This window comes from Clinocottus analis, unplaced genomic scaffold, assembly GCF_023055335.1.
Source record: "Clinocottus analis isolate CAN_PGR_092001 unplaced genomic scaffold, fCliAna1.0.p SCAF_3, whole genome shotgun sequence".
Classification (NCBI taxonomy): domain Eukaryota; kingdom Metazoa; phylum Chordata; class Actinopteri; order Perciformes; family Cottidae; genus Clinocottus; species Clinocottus analis.
In genome coordinates, this window is record NW_027176042.1 from 6,245,583 (window position 1) to 6,264,424 (window position 18,842).

An 18,842-nucleotide genomic window follows, 5' to 3' on the forward strand; every position below is an offset into this window, starting at 1 on the left:
TCCTCTGACATATTCCTTCCCCTCTCAAACAGAATGGAAATTCAAAAGTTAATATGCATTGAAGTAAGAATTAATTAAAGGCATTGGAATTAATTATTCGATGCAGCATTCCAGAGACAGAAGTTGAAAACATCAAAAAGGGAGGATGAGTGGTGTTGACGGGATAAGTGGGAGCGTTTGGCTTGCACGCTACTGGACATGAATCAACATAATTAAAAACACTGCGAGGTGGAAATTATGATTCAGGAAATTAGCTAAACAAGGCGGTGAGAGGACAGGGAGGGTTGAGGGGATGAGAGAAGCTAAAGCAAATGAACATTTAAACATGACAAGGAAGACTAAAGGTGGATTAGCATCTAAGACCCAGTCACAGGCTTAAATGAGATTCATCCCTATATTGGGAGAATACCTCCTAACTCAGATTACGACCCCACTTTAATTTGACTTTGCAGCCAGTACATGTGGAGGGAGCAGGGAGGAACACAGTGCACACAAGGGATTTCTGATCACAAGCAAACATTTTATACAGAGAGATACGGTAGAGTAGCGTAAGAAAGTGTTCCACACACAGCAGCGATGGGTAGTGTGGTAAAGTGTAGCCTTGCCGTTTCCTGCAGATGAAGATGGCCAGAAAGGTGACCAGGCCCGACACCAGGGCCATGCAGATCCAGATGATGGTCATGGTGTTGTAGCGCAGAGGAGCTGGAAACAGACATGCTCCGCGTCAGATGAGTTGGCAGTTTGCACTGACACACACGGCGGCAAAGACAGGTTGTTGATCTAATTTGAGAGATTGAATGTTGTCCCAGGCTCAACTAATAAAAGTTCTATACGCAGGATTTAGGGGATTAATAGGTCAGCAAAAAAAAATCTGCCAAGTAAAGATATAGTGGAGTGATGTTCAGTGGTTCAGCATAGCGCCCACCCTCCTCATACATGAATAAGCGATAGCATTTGTGATCGTCAGTACATTGTGATTTCGGTGTCATTTATTTGTTCAGCATTTTTATTTGAACTTTTACTGTAATTCATCTGATAGTTTTCAAGACAAATCAAAACTCGGCAACCCTGTGGTGCTTCGTGACTATGAATCCCACTGCTGTTCTTGGAAAGGCTCTCCCTGCGCAGCATTCAAGGACTGGCCAGGCGTCACTGTTCGCCGCACTGCTGGTGCCCGGATTGGTTTGGGGTCCTGTGCCAAAGACCCGAACTACTGAGGGTCAATGCCTTACTTTAATCAATCGTCTCTGCCTCAACCCGCTACACGGGGTGGGTCTTGCCAAGGAGAGCAGTGGGATTCGTAATTATGCGGTGTGGCTAGATGACAAGGCGGAGGATCACCAAAACAGCTGGGATACATCCTCAAGTGCTCCGTCAAACGTTTGCTCTTATCTTACGAGCAGACACATTTTACGGGACAAGTAAAAGGTTTTGCCTGCTGTTGGCATGAGAGCAAAGGTAAAAGGATCACGGAAAATCACTCGGTTTCATCCTCTGGGGACCCTGAACAGCTGCACAAAAGTCCACAGCAACAAGACGGAACCAGACGGAACGGACCCAACGGAAAAAGAATAATGAACTAATCTGGTTTTCATAAACTTTAGGACTTATTGATTACTCAGCATGTATGGTAGCATGGGGTGCGGGGGTGCGTGTACAGTCCTCTTGTTTTAAGAGTCAGTATCAAGAGGAGCAGAGACTGGGTCCACTGAGCAGCAGAATGAAGGGAGACTATTAGTCAGTGAAACAGCACTGGGACTCCAACCAGGCAGGAGGTGTAGCTTTGCAGACCTAGAGTCTGCTCCGCAGGTTCTCTGCCAAATCCCCTATTAGGAAAGAGAAATGTTCTAATAAAAGTTTTTTCAGTGAGTCCTAACTTTTAGTGTTATACTGGCCTCAGGTGGACAAGCTCATGAAGCCCCCCCCACCTCCCCCCTTCACCCAGCACTGTGTACAGCTGTTTGTAGTTTTGCTGACAGGGGTGACCCTCTAACAAAGCTCAGATCAATAGAACAGAGGGATGGACCGGGGCGTCTATCAGCCTCGCTGACATTTTACACTTTAGCCCAGGACCATGCTGCGCAGTCTGGGTTTAAGAAGTCTTTTTAACACAATTAACTTACACACACACACACACACACACACACACACACACACACACACACACACACACACACACACACACACACACCTGCTTTCCCAGTCTGGATCTCCACATTCTGGCTGAAGCGTCCGCAACCCGCTGACGTTCTGGCTCGGACCTGGAAGATGTACTTGGTGCCCGGCTTTAGCCCTGATACCCGGGCGCTGGTATTTTTAGACTTTAGAGTGGAGTAACTGTGCGCTTCATTGTCCTGTAACAGAGACGGACAGATTTAAAGGTCAGGTTTGGGGAAATGAGCTAAAAAAAAATAATCTACAAACGCTGATGCTCCACATGAACACGTTACAGACCAAAGCATGACCCCTATGCATCTGATGTCACTGAGTTCATTGCTGGTTACACTTAAACCTTTTAAGAACACATTATATTGGGGAATCCCAAGAAAGATTGTGGCAGGGGAAGAACACAAGGTGTTTTCAGTTTTACTGCAACTATATTTCTCATTATTATGCAAGTAGTGGCACTGCTACACTCATGAGGGTATTAATAAACTAAACACAACCTCTCTGAATGTTAAAATAAACAATGCATCAATTTAATGCAGGTATTTAGTTGTTTCATTAACCATGAATTATTTGGCTGTCACTTCATTCTAACTATGAATCAAGGAATCTCTGTCTGTTTGTCTGTGGGTCCGTTGCTTATCTCCAGAGCTGTTCACCTGAGCTACTTCCTGTTCGGCAGGTGTGTTGGAAGGTGCTTAAGGGAGTGCAATGTCGAAAAAACACGCTCAACGTTAATAAATTCTGAACAAACAAGTAAACAGCGGTCCAGAACAACGCCTGCAGCTGGTCGTTCACTTTTGCGGCTTGATGCTGAATATACTAAAACCAAACTCTTCTTCATTTCTGTGTAGGACACGAGCTGAGTCGTGGTGGTGCATGGGGATTGGTTAGAATCGTAGGCTCGCTGTACTTTAATGAGGCCTTGATCAAGCAGCTCATAAAGCTGTGCCATCACTCTCCATGCTTCCACTGAATGTATTGAAACAACGCAGTCTCAGGAGTTTTTCTTTCAAAACGCACCAGTATCTTGGTGGAGATGGTCAGGTCATGCTGGATCTGCCGCTCATTAACAGCTTCATTAATGCACCGCCCCCGCTGTTTAGGGCCTTTGACTAGATTTCTGAGGCTGTTTGCTGTTGCGCAAAATGAATGCAACCTAGTCTGCCACTCAAATGTAATTGGCAGGTAATTACCTCAGGAATCTTTTGGAAAAATGACAGGTACTTTGAGGATTATTTATATCCTTTCAGAAAATTCATCGAGATGCCTCACATGTTGAAATGTGAATTCTCAAGATTATACCACCCATCTCTGTCGTGCAAAGTTTTGTGTACATATTCATGAAAGAAGCGTGATTCTTGTTATCGAGGAACACATTTAGTTCTGTGAAGACTTGATCAACAACAAAGTTTATCATTACCATCGTCGGCGCCCCTGACGCCCTCGCCTTGCCTGCCGCAGCATCTTTTTGTGAACTTAATTCGCAGATCCTTTATGAGTGTGGAAGGTAATACGAGTTCAGCAATAATAAGGAGGTGCAAGGTGCATCCAAACAGCAGAATAAGTGAATCATTCATGTGTCCTCGGAAAAAGGATAAGAGCCTAATTAAGAAGAAGTGCCGGGTGCAGAAATGAGAGCAATTTTTTTGTCTTCATTATCATCCTCTATAGTGTACTGCTGCTGCAGCGGCCGCCACCCTCGCTGTGACTCATTGTTGTTTCAGTGCAGCCCTATAGAAACCTTAAGGAAGCACATTGCTGACTTGTCCACTTGAAATCCCCTCCACTCCCCGAGCAAGGCCAGATTAAGACGCCAGCGCAGGAGATGAGCTAATCCTCCATCACTCCTGCAGCACTCCTGCTTGTTTGGCTATGAGACTGTCTGTTTTCAGCCTGCTCCCGCTGCAATTAGCTGATTCCTATCACCCCGCGCTCGCCCCCAAACACACACACACACACACACACTGCACATGCACGTTCGAGCTTGCGGCAATTAGCCCCGTGGTGAGGCTTATGTGCCTGCTAGCCTCTTGCTGTCACCGTCACTTTTCCTGAGGTGGAATCCACGCCATCTCATCCTCCTCTCTCGACCCTCATTTCCTTTCAATTAGCTGAGCTGCCAGTGGTACCTTTTTTTGTGGAAGGGGGGGGGGGGGGATTAAGTTATCTGTAGTCTGTACAACCACTCCTCCGCATTCACATATATCTTGGCTCAGTTTAGTCGTAGCCCTTTGAAGACAATGAGCTTATGTTCTTCAGGTATCGCAGAGACAGTGTCACTCCCCCCCTAACCCCCTCTTAAAAGCTGCTTGACTATATGGGAAAATGTGCAACCCTAAAAAACAGGGCAGTTCTTGCTGCTGGTTCCGGTACCTTCTCGTAGTATTTGATGTCGTACTCCAGGATGACTCCGTTGGGCTGGTCGGGTTCGTGCCACAGCAGCATCACGCTGTTCTGGCTGGTGTTCTCCTGCCGGATCGCCATCACTTCGGAGGGGGCTGCGCAAGAAACAGGAGAGATTACTGCTTTGTCAGTTCCAGACGGGGTTCATCAGTGTCCACGTGCATAACGGGGCACCGACTTTACCCTGCAGGTAAATCATGTTCACACTGACGGGCCTTGACAGCTAGTTGGCGCAGACTTTATAAACTCATGTGATTGGCATGTGGTTTCAGCCCCAGCAAGCCCTCGAAGCTAAATGATTAGCCCACGTCCGATTAGCCTGAATCAGCACGACAACAATATTTGTCGTCGGTGCCTTCCAAACTGCTGCAAATGAACGGCCACCACTATGGTTAACATTTGGTAGGAACGGGGATACCAGCAGCAGCCTTTAGTGTGTGTAGACACAGAACCCCCACCCGCAAGACCAACCTAACCGCCACCCACAAGACCAACCTGTAGCCTCAAAAGGGATTGTAGGCGGGAGTCCAGTTTCAGAGAGTTTACTGTATTCCATTCAATACTTAGTTTTTTCCCAGGACAGTTTCAGTGTTGTTTAATACGAACCTTGTTGCACTCTGGAACTCTAGTTTGAATTGAAATATACTACAGCGGTGGGAAAACACTGGTTGCAGGACGGCCGAAAACAAAATTACTAACATTTTCCACTTTCAAAAGTTGAACAAACATCAATCAATCAACGCAGTGTCAACTAGTTAAGAAAAGTTGTTTTTTTTTGTGGTGATTACTGCATGTGTTGCGCAGAAGTGTCAAGAGTTGGACATTAGTCGTGTCTGCTGACAGTGGCAGCGACTCCTACTAGTCCTTACAGAAACAAAGCGTGTGTGCCCCAACTGGTTTTTTTTATTATCAGCATAAAAATGTCGTCGAGACAGCACATTTCTTCCAAAGATTGTTATTTTGGCACTTCTGCTTAATTTGACAGTAAGTGTGAGACGAGAGGCAAGAGAAGAAAAATGTGTGATGAAGGGCCAAGCCTGGATTCAAACTAAAATATGATGTGACTTCAACTGAGCAACCAACATGCCCCAAGGGCAAAGTTGATCTTTTATTTTTTCTAAGATGGTTTTTGAGCCATTTCTGTTCTTTTGGATGATTTACAGTGATTCAAGGTCTGATTTGAAACCAGGACATTACAGTTTCAAGGTGAGACCTTGAGCCATGTGAGCCATCCTGGGTTCTCAGCACAGTGAACACATCGTTCACCAGAGAGCCAGCGCTGCCAACTGTTACACATTGACCATGAGACTCCTGTTGAAAATTTAAAAAAATGACGCCTGCTCAAATTTGGATCTTTTGTATATAAAAGTATATGAAGTGAGTCGTATGGGAAGTCAGAAAAGCATAAAGCCGCAGATGTAATACGTTGTAATAAGATCATGATACTTTCTCATAATTCTGTGAGGCCTTTAACTAAAAACGTTAACAGCAATGGAGACCTCATTTTCACTGTTTATCAAGAACCCAACACTAGGTACAGTATTATACCAAATAAAAATGGATTAAGACTCTGACACTGGCTTGAACTTGACCCAGAAAAGTGTAAATGTTGTGTGAACCAACTTCTTAATATCCAGCTCGATGGATGTGAATTTCAAGTTGTTGTTTTTTTACTTCTCCAACAAAACCATTTGGGATGTTGCTGAGTGGCTATGTAGGCTTTAAAAGTAGCTTCTCCTTCCTGTGGCAGCTGTAGAAACTTTTGAAAGCTATAAACACACTGTTCCGCAACATAAAGACACGGAGGATTACAGTGCTGTCACCAAATCCGACGCCATCCCTTTATCGTTCTGTGGCCACCGGCGGATCGAGAACACGCCTGTGATAGTGAGGGCATCATCTCTATGTTCATAGGGTCCTAAATGATGGGAACATGACAAAGGGTCCCCGACCCATTCTCATTCCCAACTACGCACACACGGACGCTTGGTCAGGACCCCTTGCTGTCACTTTTTTTTCAGGCAAAAGGTCACGGTTTGGGTTTAAATAAGTGTGTATCTGGGAATGGGAACCTGAAAAAGATGTTCCTCAGATATATATGATTAATATGACATGAGCTATTGTGGGAATTCGTTAAAGGTAGCAAAGCAGAAGAAGATAGGGGCCCTTGGTAAAAGAGTTGCTGACAACATAAACCCTTTTTGAAAAGTTTACTTAGTGTAATAACAGAACCATGGACTGGGAAACAAACGACCCCGGGACAATGGATATGTTTACTTCACCAGTATAGGGATTCAGTGAAAAACAGAAAAAATACTCCCAAGCCCTGGAACGTCAGCCTTTGACACAACAGAAACATCCGCTCATCTTGGCCCGGCTTCAGTTCTACATGACTGTTGTCAGGACCGTGAAGAAGTATCCAGCAGACTGGCACGTGATGCCTGTCCTCAGCAAAGCATCGGCCGAGTTGATCAAGGTAACGATTTATGTGCGTAGCGTAGCAAAGCTCTCGTCACTACTGATTAGATCTCATTGATGTGGAGACTGTGTTAATGAGGAACATGTAAAGTCCTTTGTTCTTGCATTAAAATGATGATAACACACTTTATGCATTCAAGAGTGTTTTGATAAAGGTTAGGCAACTTAGACATTTAAAGAGAGAGAGGTCTTCCAAGACAACACAACACCCCAGCTAACCAAACTGGATGTAGATGACAAGAAGAAATATATCTAACTATTGACATCGAGTTCAAATTTTTGAAGTTATGTTCAGGATGTAACCACCACAGCAAGAGCCTAGAGCTGCAAAAGTTGAATATCGTCAGAAAAGAGCTCCCTTAACGGTTGGCCAGATGGCGTGACCGGAACCCTTTTGTACCCAGACAGGCGCAAAGGCCGGTGAAATGTCTTGTTCAGATGTATTTGTGGGACAAACATCGGGTTGGAGGTGTTCATGCTGGGAGGAATAGCTCTGGAATAAAAAAAAGGAAGTAGTCCGTCGATCATACTGCTGTAAACACGAGCAGTGTGCTTCTGTTCAGCAGTTAGAAACGAGCCAATCGCAGACATGAACTCTTCAGTGCTTTTTCTACAAGTTTCTCCATTTTAAGTCGACCTTCCTCTAATCGGAATTATATTAGTGAGTGGATCTCTCTCTCTTGTTGAATTGGAAGAGGTTTTGACAGTGTACATCTTCATAGCCACGTTGAACGTTGTTGATATGAAGTAATGATTTTTCAATATATCTGTATCCACTTTTTTTCATTTTCAAGGTTATAGGGTTGCACACACAGGTTTTTAATTGTCATTGTGCGACAGGGTTGTCGGGAGTTATATAGGTAATGTCAATTTTAGGCCCTCCCGTCCCGTGGGAGCAGACTTCCTCTCCTTCCTGTCGATACAAAAGGGGCTTGACGTCTTCTTGTGTGGTTTCCTCAGAAAGCCTGATGCAGAGCGTTGGGCTTTGTGCCGTTTTGTCCCACGGACAGGCCTTTGTGGAGAGAGGCTTTTCTGTAAACAAGGATGTGGAGACCTGCCACATGCAGGAGGACACACAGGCTTGTGTGTGATTTTTGTCATTCTACACCGGAGGGAGGTTACCAAAGTTCCTCCTCACAAAAGAGCTCCTGACTTCTGTGGCATCAGCCTGGTCCAGCCACCGTCTCCACCTCCAGAGAGGAAGAAGATGGAGTCTGATGCGCAGTGCCAGAAGAGAGAGGATACAGGGGGATTTCCTGGAGGACACATGAAAGAGAAAGGACAAAAACATCCAAGAGGTTTCTGAAAGTCTGGCCAGGCAGGTTTGCGGAAGAAGCCGACGGCAAAGTTGGTGGTCGGATGGTCCAGCTTATAACAAAGTCCAATGCTCTGAGGGGCCGCAGCAAGGAAAAGTTAACCGAGCTCAAGAACATTGCAGCCAAGGGAGAAAAACTCAGATTAATGTTTCTTAGTTCTTGTGTATACACACACACACACACACACACACACACACACACACAGAGAGAGTTCTGTGAAATCATCACGTTCATATTGAATGAGAATAAATTCATTTTGTTCATTTCCTCGTCACGTTTTGGGGATGTGCGTACAATAGGCCTTACATTGCGTTACATTACGTTGCCTTATGGGCATACTGGTCTCACAAAGGTCTTACTGTAAAAAAAATCTTTTATTCAATTTTGAGACCTGCAGAAACCCTGGATCAGATCGAACCGTTGGATGGAAGTTGTGAGGAGAGAGACGCTGTAAATTATTCACAATGCATTTCTGGAGCTTTGCAAATTGCCGTCAATGTCTCCAAAACGCCCGTCGACGTGCAGAAAGAACTGTGAAGAATAAGAACTCAAAAGCTACTGAATGTATACACTGCTTTTGCTTTTTAATGATTGTAACAGTGAAGCTTTACGTTCCTTAATTTCATTGTCTTCTGTCTTCTGTCTCCGTGGCCAGGTCATGTGATGTTTCACTACCACACTGTGATCTCTCGGCGTTTGCTTCTGGTGGAGAACAAACTGCACGATGCACGGCAATTATTTTAAAGCGTTTTTTTTCAAAATATTAATGGAGCTTGATTGGTTCGGTGGAAGAAAAATGTCACCATCTCAGAACATTATACGACATTAAAAGTAGTTATGCACATCTGCTCTAACACCTGTAACCCTATTATCTTGAAAATCAAAAGGCTACAGCCGATCCTCTCTTTGGATTCCTTTTTCATTTACAATTGCTTTTGGACTTCACAATACTTTCGAGTTATTGGAATTGTTTGGCTCACACAAGTAGATACAATCAATACAATCCTAAGCATAATGGTTTCTTAATGCATTGGCTGGCAAGGAAAACATAGTTTTTAAAAGGCTAAATGCCAAGAAATATGGATTGAAGCAAAATGTTTTGTTAGATAAAAACATTGTGATTATTTATGTGCAACTGTACAGAAATATCTGGTTTTAGAGGCCCGTCCCACCCATCACAACATGCCATAGTTACATTAATTCAGCACCCTGCGTCAGCGGACTGCAACAAATAGTAAACGGAGTGCCCTTCTGATCAGTACACACAATATGAAACTCATCAATATGAGACAAAATGTCAGCAATAAGTCAAGACAAAGCTATGTGAGCACAATATGCAACAGCAACATTAATTCAGCACCCCCCCCCCGTCACTGGACAGCGACACATTTACTGATCGGCAGGACGCGCCGTTGACTATTTGTCGCTGTCCACTGTTGGAGGGTCCTGAATTAATGTTGCTGTGGCACATTGTGAAGGGAAGGAAGGCCTCCCAGACGTCCCAAGCCCCACGGCCGGAAGTCATACTCTGGCTATATTGTGGCAAGCGTGCGCTTGGCAACTTAGAATAAAGAAATGCTTCACATGTTCACCAGCTGGTTTCTTAACGTGTCTGTTTGCTGTCTGGTGCTGTAAAGTGCGGTAGCTCTATTTCCTGAGTGGAAACAGTAACAGAACCCACGGCAGTGGCTGCACAGTTAACTTTGTGTTGTTAAGTTCCATAAAAGGCCAGTAGTGTGTGCCATGAGCCCATGCCTCCAAGATGAGAAACTGGCACTGTTCCGAACCCTACCTGCCTGGTTCGTTGTGATGTTGACCAGGGCGTAAGTCGATGGCTCGTTGCTCAGGTGCGTCACTGCGTTCATGGCCTGGAGACGGAAGGAGTAGTTGGTGTGAGCCACTAGGTTGAGCACCGTCACCCGGGGCTCCGTCAAGCCGGTCTGGCGGGGAACGAATCGAACCGCCGCGGTGCCCAGGCGCTCCACCAGCCCTCCGAAGCCGGCACTCATCCCTCCGCCGGCCTTCCCGCCGCCTGCGGCACCCGGGGAGGACGCACAGTCCTCGCAGGGCCCGCCTTCCCCTGAGCATTTCTGACACAACACGCTGTACTTCAGGTCGCTGCGACCGCCGGTATCCAGAGGGCGATCCCACTCCAAATTCACCGACGTCCCGTTGACATAGGAAATGACGTTTACCGGAGCAGATGGAGGACCTGGAGAAAAGAAACACGGAGGTTTGACTTCAATCACAGGCCGGATCCAAAATGAATTCATTGGATTTTGAGGCACAGATGCAATCGGCGCATCCTTTTAGTAGTAGTAGTAGTGTCTGCGGGTGTGTGCGCAGGTCTTTTTTCCTGTGAAGGATTAGGCGATCTTGTGCACCGTGTGTTTTGTGCTTACGGGAGCATGGAGCCGCTGGTGGGTCGTCTGCCGCTCTGTAGTGGTTGGAGTCGCAGGGGCACGAGAGGGCGGCTCTGGTCTCCGAGTGGCTGTGTTGAGGACATTTACCGCACAGGCCGTCGCCCGCCACCGGCTTATAGAAACCCACCTCGCAGGCTGCAGAGAGAGAGAGAGAGGGAGAGAGAAAGAGAGAACATATAGAGTAAATAGAGAGCTCTGCAAGCAAGGGCTCTGCACTCCCATAACCACACAGGCCAGGATACAACTGAAAGCGTGGCCGGAAAGGCGTCAATCACAGCCCTATAGAAAGCTGTGCATACCAACTTTTTCAAAACTGTGTCATCTCTTCTAAAGCAATCATTTTAAGGACCCCCCCCCCCACCCCCTCCTCTTCCTATCTATGTATAATTACAGGCCTTGTAACCGTAGAGACCACGGAGCAGGGGAGATGAAAGTCGTATTTCTTTCTGCTCAGATTTGGGCTGAAAAGGCTCTGCACTGTTGATACTCCCAGCGAGACCCCCTTCAGAATCCAGACCGTGTTTCAACCTTATTCAGCTCCTCTGATACGTATTCACTTTTAACTCTGCACTGATTAATAATGGAGGGCCGCTCTGATAAATATATTCTCTTTCCAGGCGGTTAATAGGCTTCTGCCATGGTAAATGGGGCAGCGGTAAACCTCGCACACGCTCAGAAAGCAGCAGCAGCAGCAGCGGACGCCGGCCGGGCGCGCTCACGTTTTGCTCTTCCTCGCGGGGTAATTTATGCTTTCCCAGAATGCTCGGTGTTAGTTTACAGATGCAGCGTCTTGCTAACCTTTCTCTTGTTAAAGTTCACACAGGGACATTCTAGGTGCTTAGACTTCAAAAAGGTGCTGAAGGAACCATGAAATTGGATAACCAACATCAGGGAAATTATAACAAAACGAATCGTTAAAAATGTATTCTGGGCTTCTGACGGAGACATTTTTGTTTTGTGTTTGAATAGGAACGAAACCTTCCTCGATGATTGTACCCGACAAGTACACATGCAAAAGTTCACCATGGCTGAGCAGAGAAAACACACACACACACACACACACACACACTGGATGTGCTATTCAACCATGTGATTACATCTCTCAGGATATCATGCGTAATGGTGTTTAATTTTATAGGCTGAGTTTTTCACAGCCATTTCATTTTCATGTAATTATTCATGTATTCATGTTGCCTGTAACTACTACTGCCGGTTGGACATTACCTTCGTTATGCGTATTTTACCGATGTTTCGCACCGCGAGTAACTTGGTGGTTGTGTTTCTCAGGGCCGGATTAAGTGATGAGGGCCCTCAGACAAATGCTGGTTGTTTTTTTACGTGTCACCCTTTATCTAAATGAGAATGTTGGAAGTATTAAAAAATGTGTTTGAACAGAAACTATTAATAGTAAAACTATCAATGCAGGTAGAAAGAGAGCTATGCACTTTAATTTACTCCACGTCTGTTCAATATGGATCTTTCAATTTCAATAGGATGCTGGATAGTTATGTCTTTTATCTCTAATGTCTTTTTAAAATATGCATCTTGTTTATTGTATATAATATGTATGCAACATAAGTGACATTTCTTTGTCAGGTAAACGTAGTACTACATTCATTTTCCTCTGTATTTGAAATATGCAGTACATAGGAGGCAAGTTGCATATTTTGAATGTGGTCTTTTTAAAATTATTTTGGGCTAAAATGAGTTAGAATTGTAACTTAACTCAATCATTTTTATATCCTATTAATTGGGGGCCCCGAGGCCCAGGTTAAGTTGGCCCCTGGTGTGTTCTTATACAAAAAGTTATCTGCCAGCAGCAACACCGAACCTTCTGCCCTTTCTGAGCATGCCGGTTTTGAACGGGCGCTGCCCTCTTTTTGCATAATTAAGACTTGACAGACATATATATTGAAATAGAAATGAAAAGGGAGAAGAGAAAAACAATATGGATGAATGAAACTGACAATTGTTTGCCTCCAAAATTAAAATAAACCAAGCAAACAAGAATTTCTTTCCAGCTTTCAATAGGCCTCTTTTTTTATTAGATGCTGTGGAGAGGGGGGGGGGGGGGGAATACAAAAAGAGATTTATCTCACCTTCTTTGCAAACTGAGGCAAGCCAAATTTATGATAGGGACCCTGAAATATCATTCTTTGATATTTGTTTTCTTTTACATAAAGAGGAGTGAGTGCTGGACCGCCTTCGCTATTCTTACATGGACAGGGTCAACAAGGAATAGCTGAATGTCTCAGCCGGATCCTTAATTATTTAAGACAGAAAAAACATCCCAAGCGGCACCTTTTAAGTACTCCACGCCTCTCCTGACTTCCTGTGGTCGAACAACCCTGGACCAGCTTGTCTTTGTGACGTGACACAAATAGGACTCAAAACAAGCTGACAAATGGGCTGCGACCCTGTGTTCACCTGTTCTGAATGACAAAGCGTGTCTGGCAGGAAGGTTGTGTTCCTTATTTGGTGAGCCACAGCGTTCAACTGCTCTGCAAACGCCATTGGATACATCACAATACTCGATAGATATTGACACAACCACTGTCAAGGTCACCTATTTCAAAATGTGGTTGTTTCCTAAGAAAGCTCTAGTGAACGGACATTATATGTATTATTGATAGAGGTGGATTCTTAAAAGGCTGTTTACACATCACTGAATGGTGGAAGATAGCACCGAAGCAACATGAGGTAGGGATTAGACATACACAACATTTACATTTACTTTCAATCTGTTATCATGCTCTGCTGTGTTAGATGAATGCTTCCCACCGCTGATGCAATACAGAAAGTGTGTAAATTATTTTGCACATTTCCGTGAGAGAACAAAGAACAATCCAAAGAACTTTTCCGTGTCTCGTGTGACACAACATTGACTTATTTTACTTTTGGAGTTATTTCTTTCAGTCCTTGTGTTGCCTAAACGTAATCAAGCAGACCTAAAAACTAGTTTAACCTACCTATGTATGTTTTGATACTGAAAATAATTTACTGAAAATAATAATTTAAGTTTACTTACAATGTTTTCTGAGTAATTCTGTGCTGAGATAAAACAAAAAAAGTTTGGATTTTTTTTCACAAACTTCAGGTTGACATGCTTACTACCCAAAAGGAACCTGTGGCGTTTGCAGTCACATTGGAACGACGACACTTTACACAAAAATCCAATCCATCTGCCAAAAATTAGATTCAGAGGCCTGACAGTGCGAGTTGTTTATGCTGGGACATCACCAGCATGTAGGCCTGCTGAGTGTAAGTAGCCAAGGTCTTAACAGAGATCTTCCTGCATGCAATACCATCCCTGGTGCACTCTTGACAGCGTTTGTTCTCGTGTTGGCACAGAAAGAAAAAAAAAAGACACATTATTTTTGCCGACTTGCATTAACCCCATTGTTAGCCTCGTCTCCACACACCAAATACATATTCTATCTTTAATCACATAGAGTATTTATACGTTTCTTTGCATGTAAAGTCAGATACTTACAGTGTGTAACTTTTGAATTAGCTGAATCACATGTATTTGTGTAACCGAGTAGTTTTTTTTTGGATATATTTAGACTCAGAAATTGTCGATATCTCCAACATGGAATTATTATGAAGAGGCTAAAGTTAATTTATCTACCCCACTTGGCTGTTAGTCATGACTATCTTCACAACTTCATTGTGACTTGGATATGTGTTTGACAAAATATTGCAGTCAATTCGAAGCAACATTTTTGTTTGACAAATCTCGGGCATGGCAGATCTTCACAGAATTTGGGATTAAGATCACAGACAACCTCAGCAATTATGTCAAATTACTAGAGCTCCTGAAGTAAAACTCATACTGTGTGACTAGGCATGCAGGTAGCAGGCAGCAAAACTCCAAACACATGATGAATATGAGCAAACAAAGGGCCTCGGCTGGTATTTGTAGAGAGAGACGAATTTGGGGGCGAGTGAGAACAGGTGATCAGGCGGTCGGGTGGACTGCAGGGTTAATGAGGGTGAAACTAATCAGTACGGGGGCGGGCGATCACAAGTGGCGGGAAAAACACACAAATGCAGGAAGTGAAGTGAGACAAAACAAGAGGAAAATAGAATATGAGTATATGTCAAATTGACAAAAGTCAGTATTATCCTATAAACGCAGCAGTTTCTATTAATCTATTCTTCCAGATGTTTTCGGATTCCGGTCAACTCCGTTGTCTACATTGGTGACGGCTGAAGACGGTTCGAATGAGATTGACTTCTACTTTTAAATGCCACACTATTCGTGGAAAATTGAACAGGTTTTTTCTTTTGGCTGCAATAAGTGATTACAAATGAGCGTAACGGAAAACGGAAGTGCTGGTGTTATCTCCCTGTTTTTCATTTCCACTTTGTTTAACCCCAAAGTAACTCCCAACGAGAAAATGATTAATTAAAAACCTGCTGTGGGGAAAAAAAGATTTGATGCCGATTATTTTCACATGTCTGCAGGGCTTCTTAAAATGGCCCTTTTTTCTTCTTCTTTTCTTTATAATACCAGATTATTATTCAGTACTTCATCTGGCTATCTACAGTTCCACATGCTAAAGCTTGTTGGTATCTACTACTGCCAAACGAAGTGTGAAATAAGTGTAAATGTTTTAATCTTTGAGCGACATTAAGTACCAGGATATTGAGCCGTTAATTGATTTGCATTACATTTCCACTGGCGATCTCCTCTGTCGCTGTCGGGGCCCCAACTAACAGGAGCCAGAAACTATTTCAAGCAATATTTATCCAGGACTGTTTTCTCTCTCCCTCCCTCTTTATCCCGTTAATCCCTCCATGCCTTGATGCTTTTTTTTTCTTCTTTTTCTTTTGTGAAGCCCCTGAGTTGAGAAGCCGGTCACGATAAACATCGGAGCGGCTCGTTCATCAAGGGGAGAGGCAGGAAAAGCGCTTTTGAAGCCTCTGACAGATTCACCGGGAGTTCTACACACACACACACACACACACACACACACACACACACACACACACACACACACACCTTCGAAGGGTTATGATAATGCATGTGCCGCGTGTCTGAAGCAGTAACCGCACGCACGCAACATGAATTTATCAGCACGCAGGTGAATATTCAAAGACAAGGGGGAGGCGGTCTGTGTCGAGACTAGCTGTGATAACCTTTCACTTCACTTCTGATGCTGGTTCGGTGCACTGGATCGAGGGAAATATTAAGATATAATTTCAAATGCATCATCATCATCATCATCGCCAGTAGAAGATGAGTCAATATGCCGACCCCTGCAAGAAGCAAAGTGATCAATGGGAACAGGGCTAATGGCTCCTGGGCGTTACCCAACAAGTTAAGCTGTCAAAGGAAGGTCTGTCTTCATGTTATTTATGTTATAATATGTCCTTAAAAGCAATGTCTGAAGCGTCGCATCATTGTTGGAGACCTTTGGAAAAGGACAGATGAGCAGGCTTTGCTTTCACATACGAGAGGGGAGCTGTCACATTGCTTCACGGCACAAAACAGGAAGTGAGCAGTTTCCTTCCAGCACAAACTGAGCCGAAGCCTTGCAAGTGTCTACCAACGGCCCGGGATTCCACATTTGCGATGTTAGGCCTCACCTACAGTACAGCAACCTCTTCATGATCTCCTGGGAAGGCGTACGAAAGAGCACTCTTAAAAGGGCATTTCCTGTTGTCACGTCTACACATTTCCGCCTGTAATTGCACGACGCGTCCTCAATCCAAACTCACTGCGATGAAAGTCCTGATGTGCTAATGCCCAAAATGTCTCGGTGTGTTTTTCATACGCAGGTCAATGACATTTTTCTTTGATGCTGGGCCAAAGAAACATGGTGACGGCAAAATCACAAACTCAAAGCTTCATCACAGCAGTCCACGAATCAATGCGGGACGTCATGATTGATATGCAGTCTTTGGTTTTATCTTATTTAAGAGAGTTATTGAACCGGTGCAGTCACTTATTTTCCGTCGGTGGCAGTGGTCTTCTAAGTTTTGGCTTCAGCAGGAATCTACATATCGCTTTTTATGTCTAGAAACTTTGCATGTGGTGTGTTCTCAGCGATCGGGTCCTATTAATTAATGTTGCAGTTCATTAAACCACTTTTTCTAAAAGCTTAAGTTGCTGTGTCTACAAAATCTCTCCATCTCTGTGTCACTAACATTACCACAGTAAAGCTCCTTGGACGGTTGGAGACATAACTTTTTTCCATAATATTAGTCATCGTACTGTAGTGTGGATGTTTGATTTCACTGTACAATGATGTTAATAAAACTGGTGAGCAGAGGACTTCTCAGACGAGCGATACAGAAAAATAGAAAGTCGCAGCAGTTGAGGAAAAGTGTTTGCAGAATCTGTAAGTTGGTAAACGAGCGTGTTCCACCGTGTGTGTTCACGTGTGGCCGTTTGCGTGTTGCCCCGGAGTGTCAGCACCTGTCAATGTAGTGCGCTCGCTACGGGAGAATTTGCATTACAATGAATCTTAATAGCGGCGTGCTGCGTTGTGTGCTGACCTTGATTTATTCCCTGTATAAGTGGGCAAATAAATACATTGGAGAAGAGAAGAAAAAAGTGTGTGGGGGGAGGCGGGAGGCGGCACATCATCGTCCCACGCGTGAGGAGACTGAGGGAGCAGTGGAGGCGGAGCCGGGTCTCAGGTGCTACCTGGGTCTGACTGGTGAAAGCAGTGCTGGCTCTGAGCCCACTCTGATCAAGTGTCTAGAAAGCCACAGTGAACATAAAAACAGTTAATACATTTCTTCATTAAAATCTAAATGAAATAAATGAAAAATATTTCAGTGGGTTGTGGTTGTTGAAAACATCCACGCGGTGAGTAACTGATGTACAATTGACCATTTTAGATAAAATATGAACGATTTGGAATGCCTGACAAGAAAACCAACCAAAAAGAAAAGGTGAAATAATTATTATATTATTTCATGTATGCATTTCCTGTGTCTCATTTTTGGCATTTACGATGCTGCTCTGTCATACTGATGACCTCATTTCTGAAATTCACTTTGCTTTCTGTGTGCCTTGATTAGATTTGAAAGTGGCTTTTTTTTAATTAATTGTGAAACTATGAATGCATACATTAAACAAAAACACATTGAACAATGTGTATTGTTTTTTCACTCCTGTCTTTGTCGGTGTGTTTGTTTCATCATGTTAAATCTTCCACAGTAAAACGCTTAAGGTTATGAAAGGACTGTCGTCACAGTCAATAAAATAATGTTGATGGAATGAGGTGCAGATTAGTCCAGATTAGACGTCAAACCTGAGGATTCTGGCTCTGTAATGATGATGCAGAACAGTTCATGTAATATATTTAATGTCAATTTGGCCTCTCTGTGTGGAACTGAAAAAAATGATAGGTGGCAAAGTACAAGATAATAGAAATATGTCTTGAGAGAGGACTCAAGATTAGACTTAAGATCCATAGTCCTGCATGTCAAACACAATACAGACAGTATCTGTTGGTCTTTGTCTGTCCATAGTGGCTATTTCAGCTATTTACTGAACTGAATTGGTTATAAGGACAGCAAGTGACACCCATGTTTCTATAAATGGATCCCTCAACAATAGCAGATCTAAAGGCTCTCCGTGTGCTTCGAGAACAAATCAAGTCCTGATGTCCCAGACCTCGCAAATAATCGAGCAAACTCCGAAAGTCGGCGACAAAGTGAGACGACGGCTGCTTTTCTGGTTCCCCCGGGAGCGCCACGAAGCTACTAACGAGCCGCCGAAGCTGTCTGAGTGATGGATGAACGTGTCGGTGAGATCAACTGTAGAAGTGGGACACTCGCCATCCACATCGTCCCTCCCGTCACATCGCAAAGTTCAGATAGTAACAGCTGGATCGCCTGCTCCGCCTCAGCACACTGTACACTCTCGACAAACAAGTGGGCATCTAATTTACACGGTGGTACGTCTGGGTGCGTGGTGATCAATGACCTTGGGGATAGAATGGATGGGAGTGGTTAAGGATCCTTTAAGGACGATAGGCTGATGGACATTTGCAGTGGCTGTCTGTGTTGTTCTTTGAGCCCAACACAAACA

The 18,842-nt window shown here is 44.1% G+C and overlaps 1 protein-coding gene across 4 annotated transcripts in view; it reads right to left on the minus strand.

The window, feature by feature from the left end:
• The window catches only part of epha8 (eph receptor A8), a 95,613-nt gene that overhangs the window by 14,590 nt on the left and 62,181 nt on the right, over nt 1-18,842 (minus strand). For 2 of the 4 annotated variants that reach the window (XM_068594330.1, XM_068594329.1), the window contains exons 7-11: nt 10,769-10,924; nt 10,159-10,578; nt 4,543-4,667; nt 2,192-2,354; nt 606-702 (exon numbers count right to left, since the gene is read on the minus strand). In XM_068594330.1, coding sequence (XP_068450431.1) covers nt 606-702; nt 2,192-2,354; nt 4,543-4,667; nt 10,159-10,578; nt 10,769-10,924 — 961 coding nt within the window. Of the gene's footprint in view, nt 1-569; nt 703-2,191; nt 2,355-4,542; nt 4,668-10,158; nt 10,579-10,768; nt 10,925-18,842 lie in introns of all 4 variants that reach the window. The other 2 variants (XM_068594328.1, XM_068594327.1) reach the window with 1 other exon arrangement.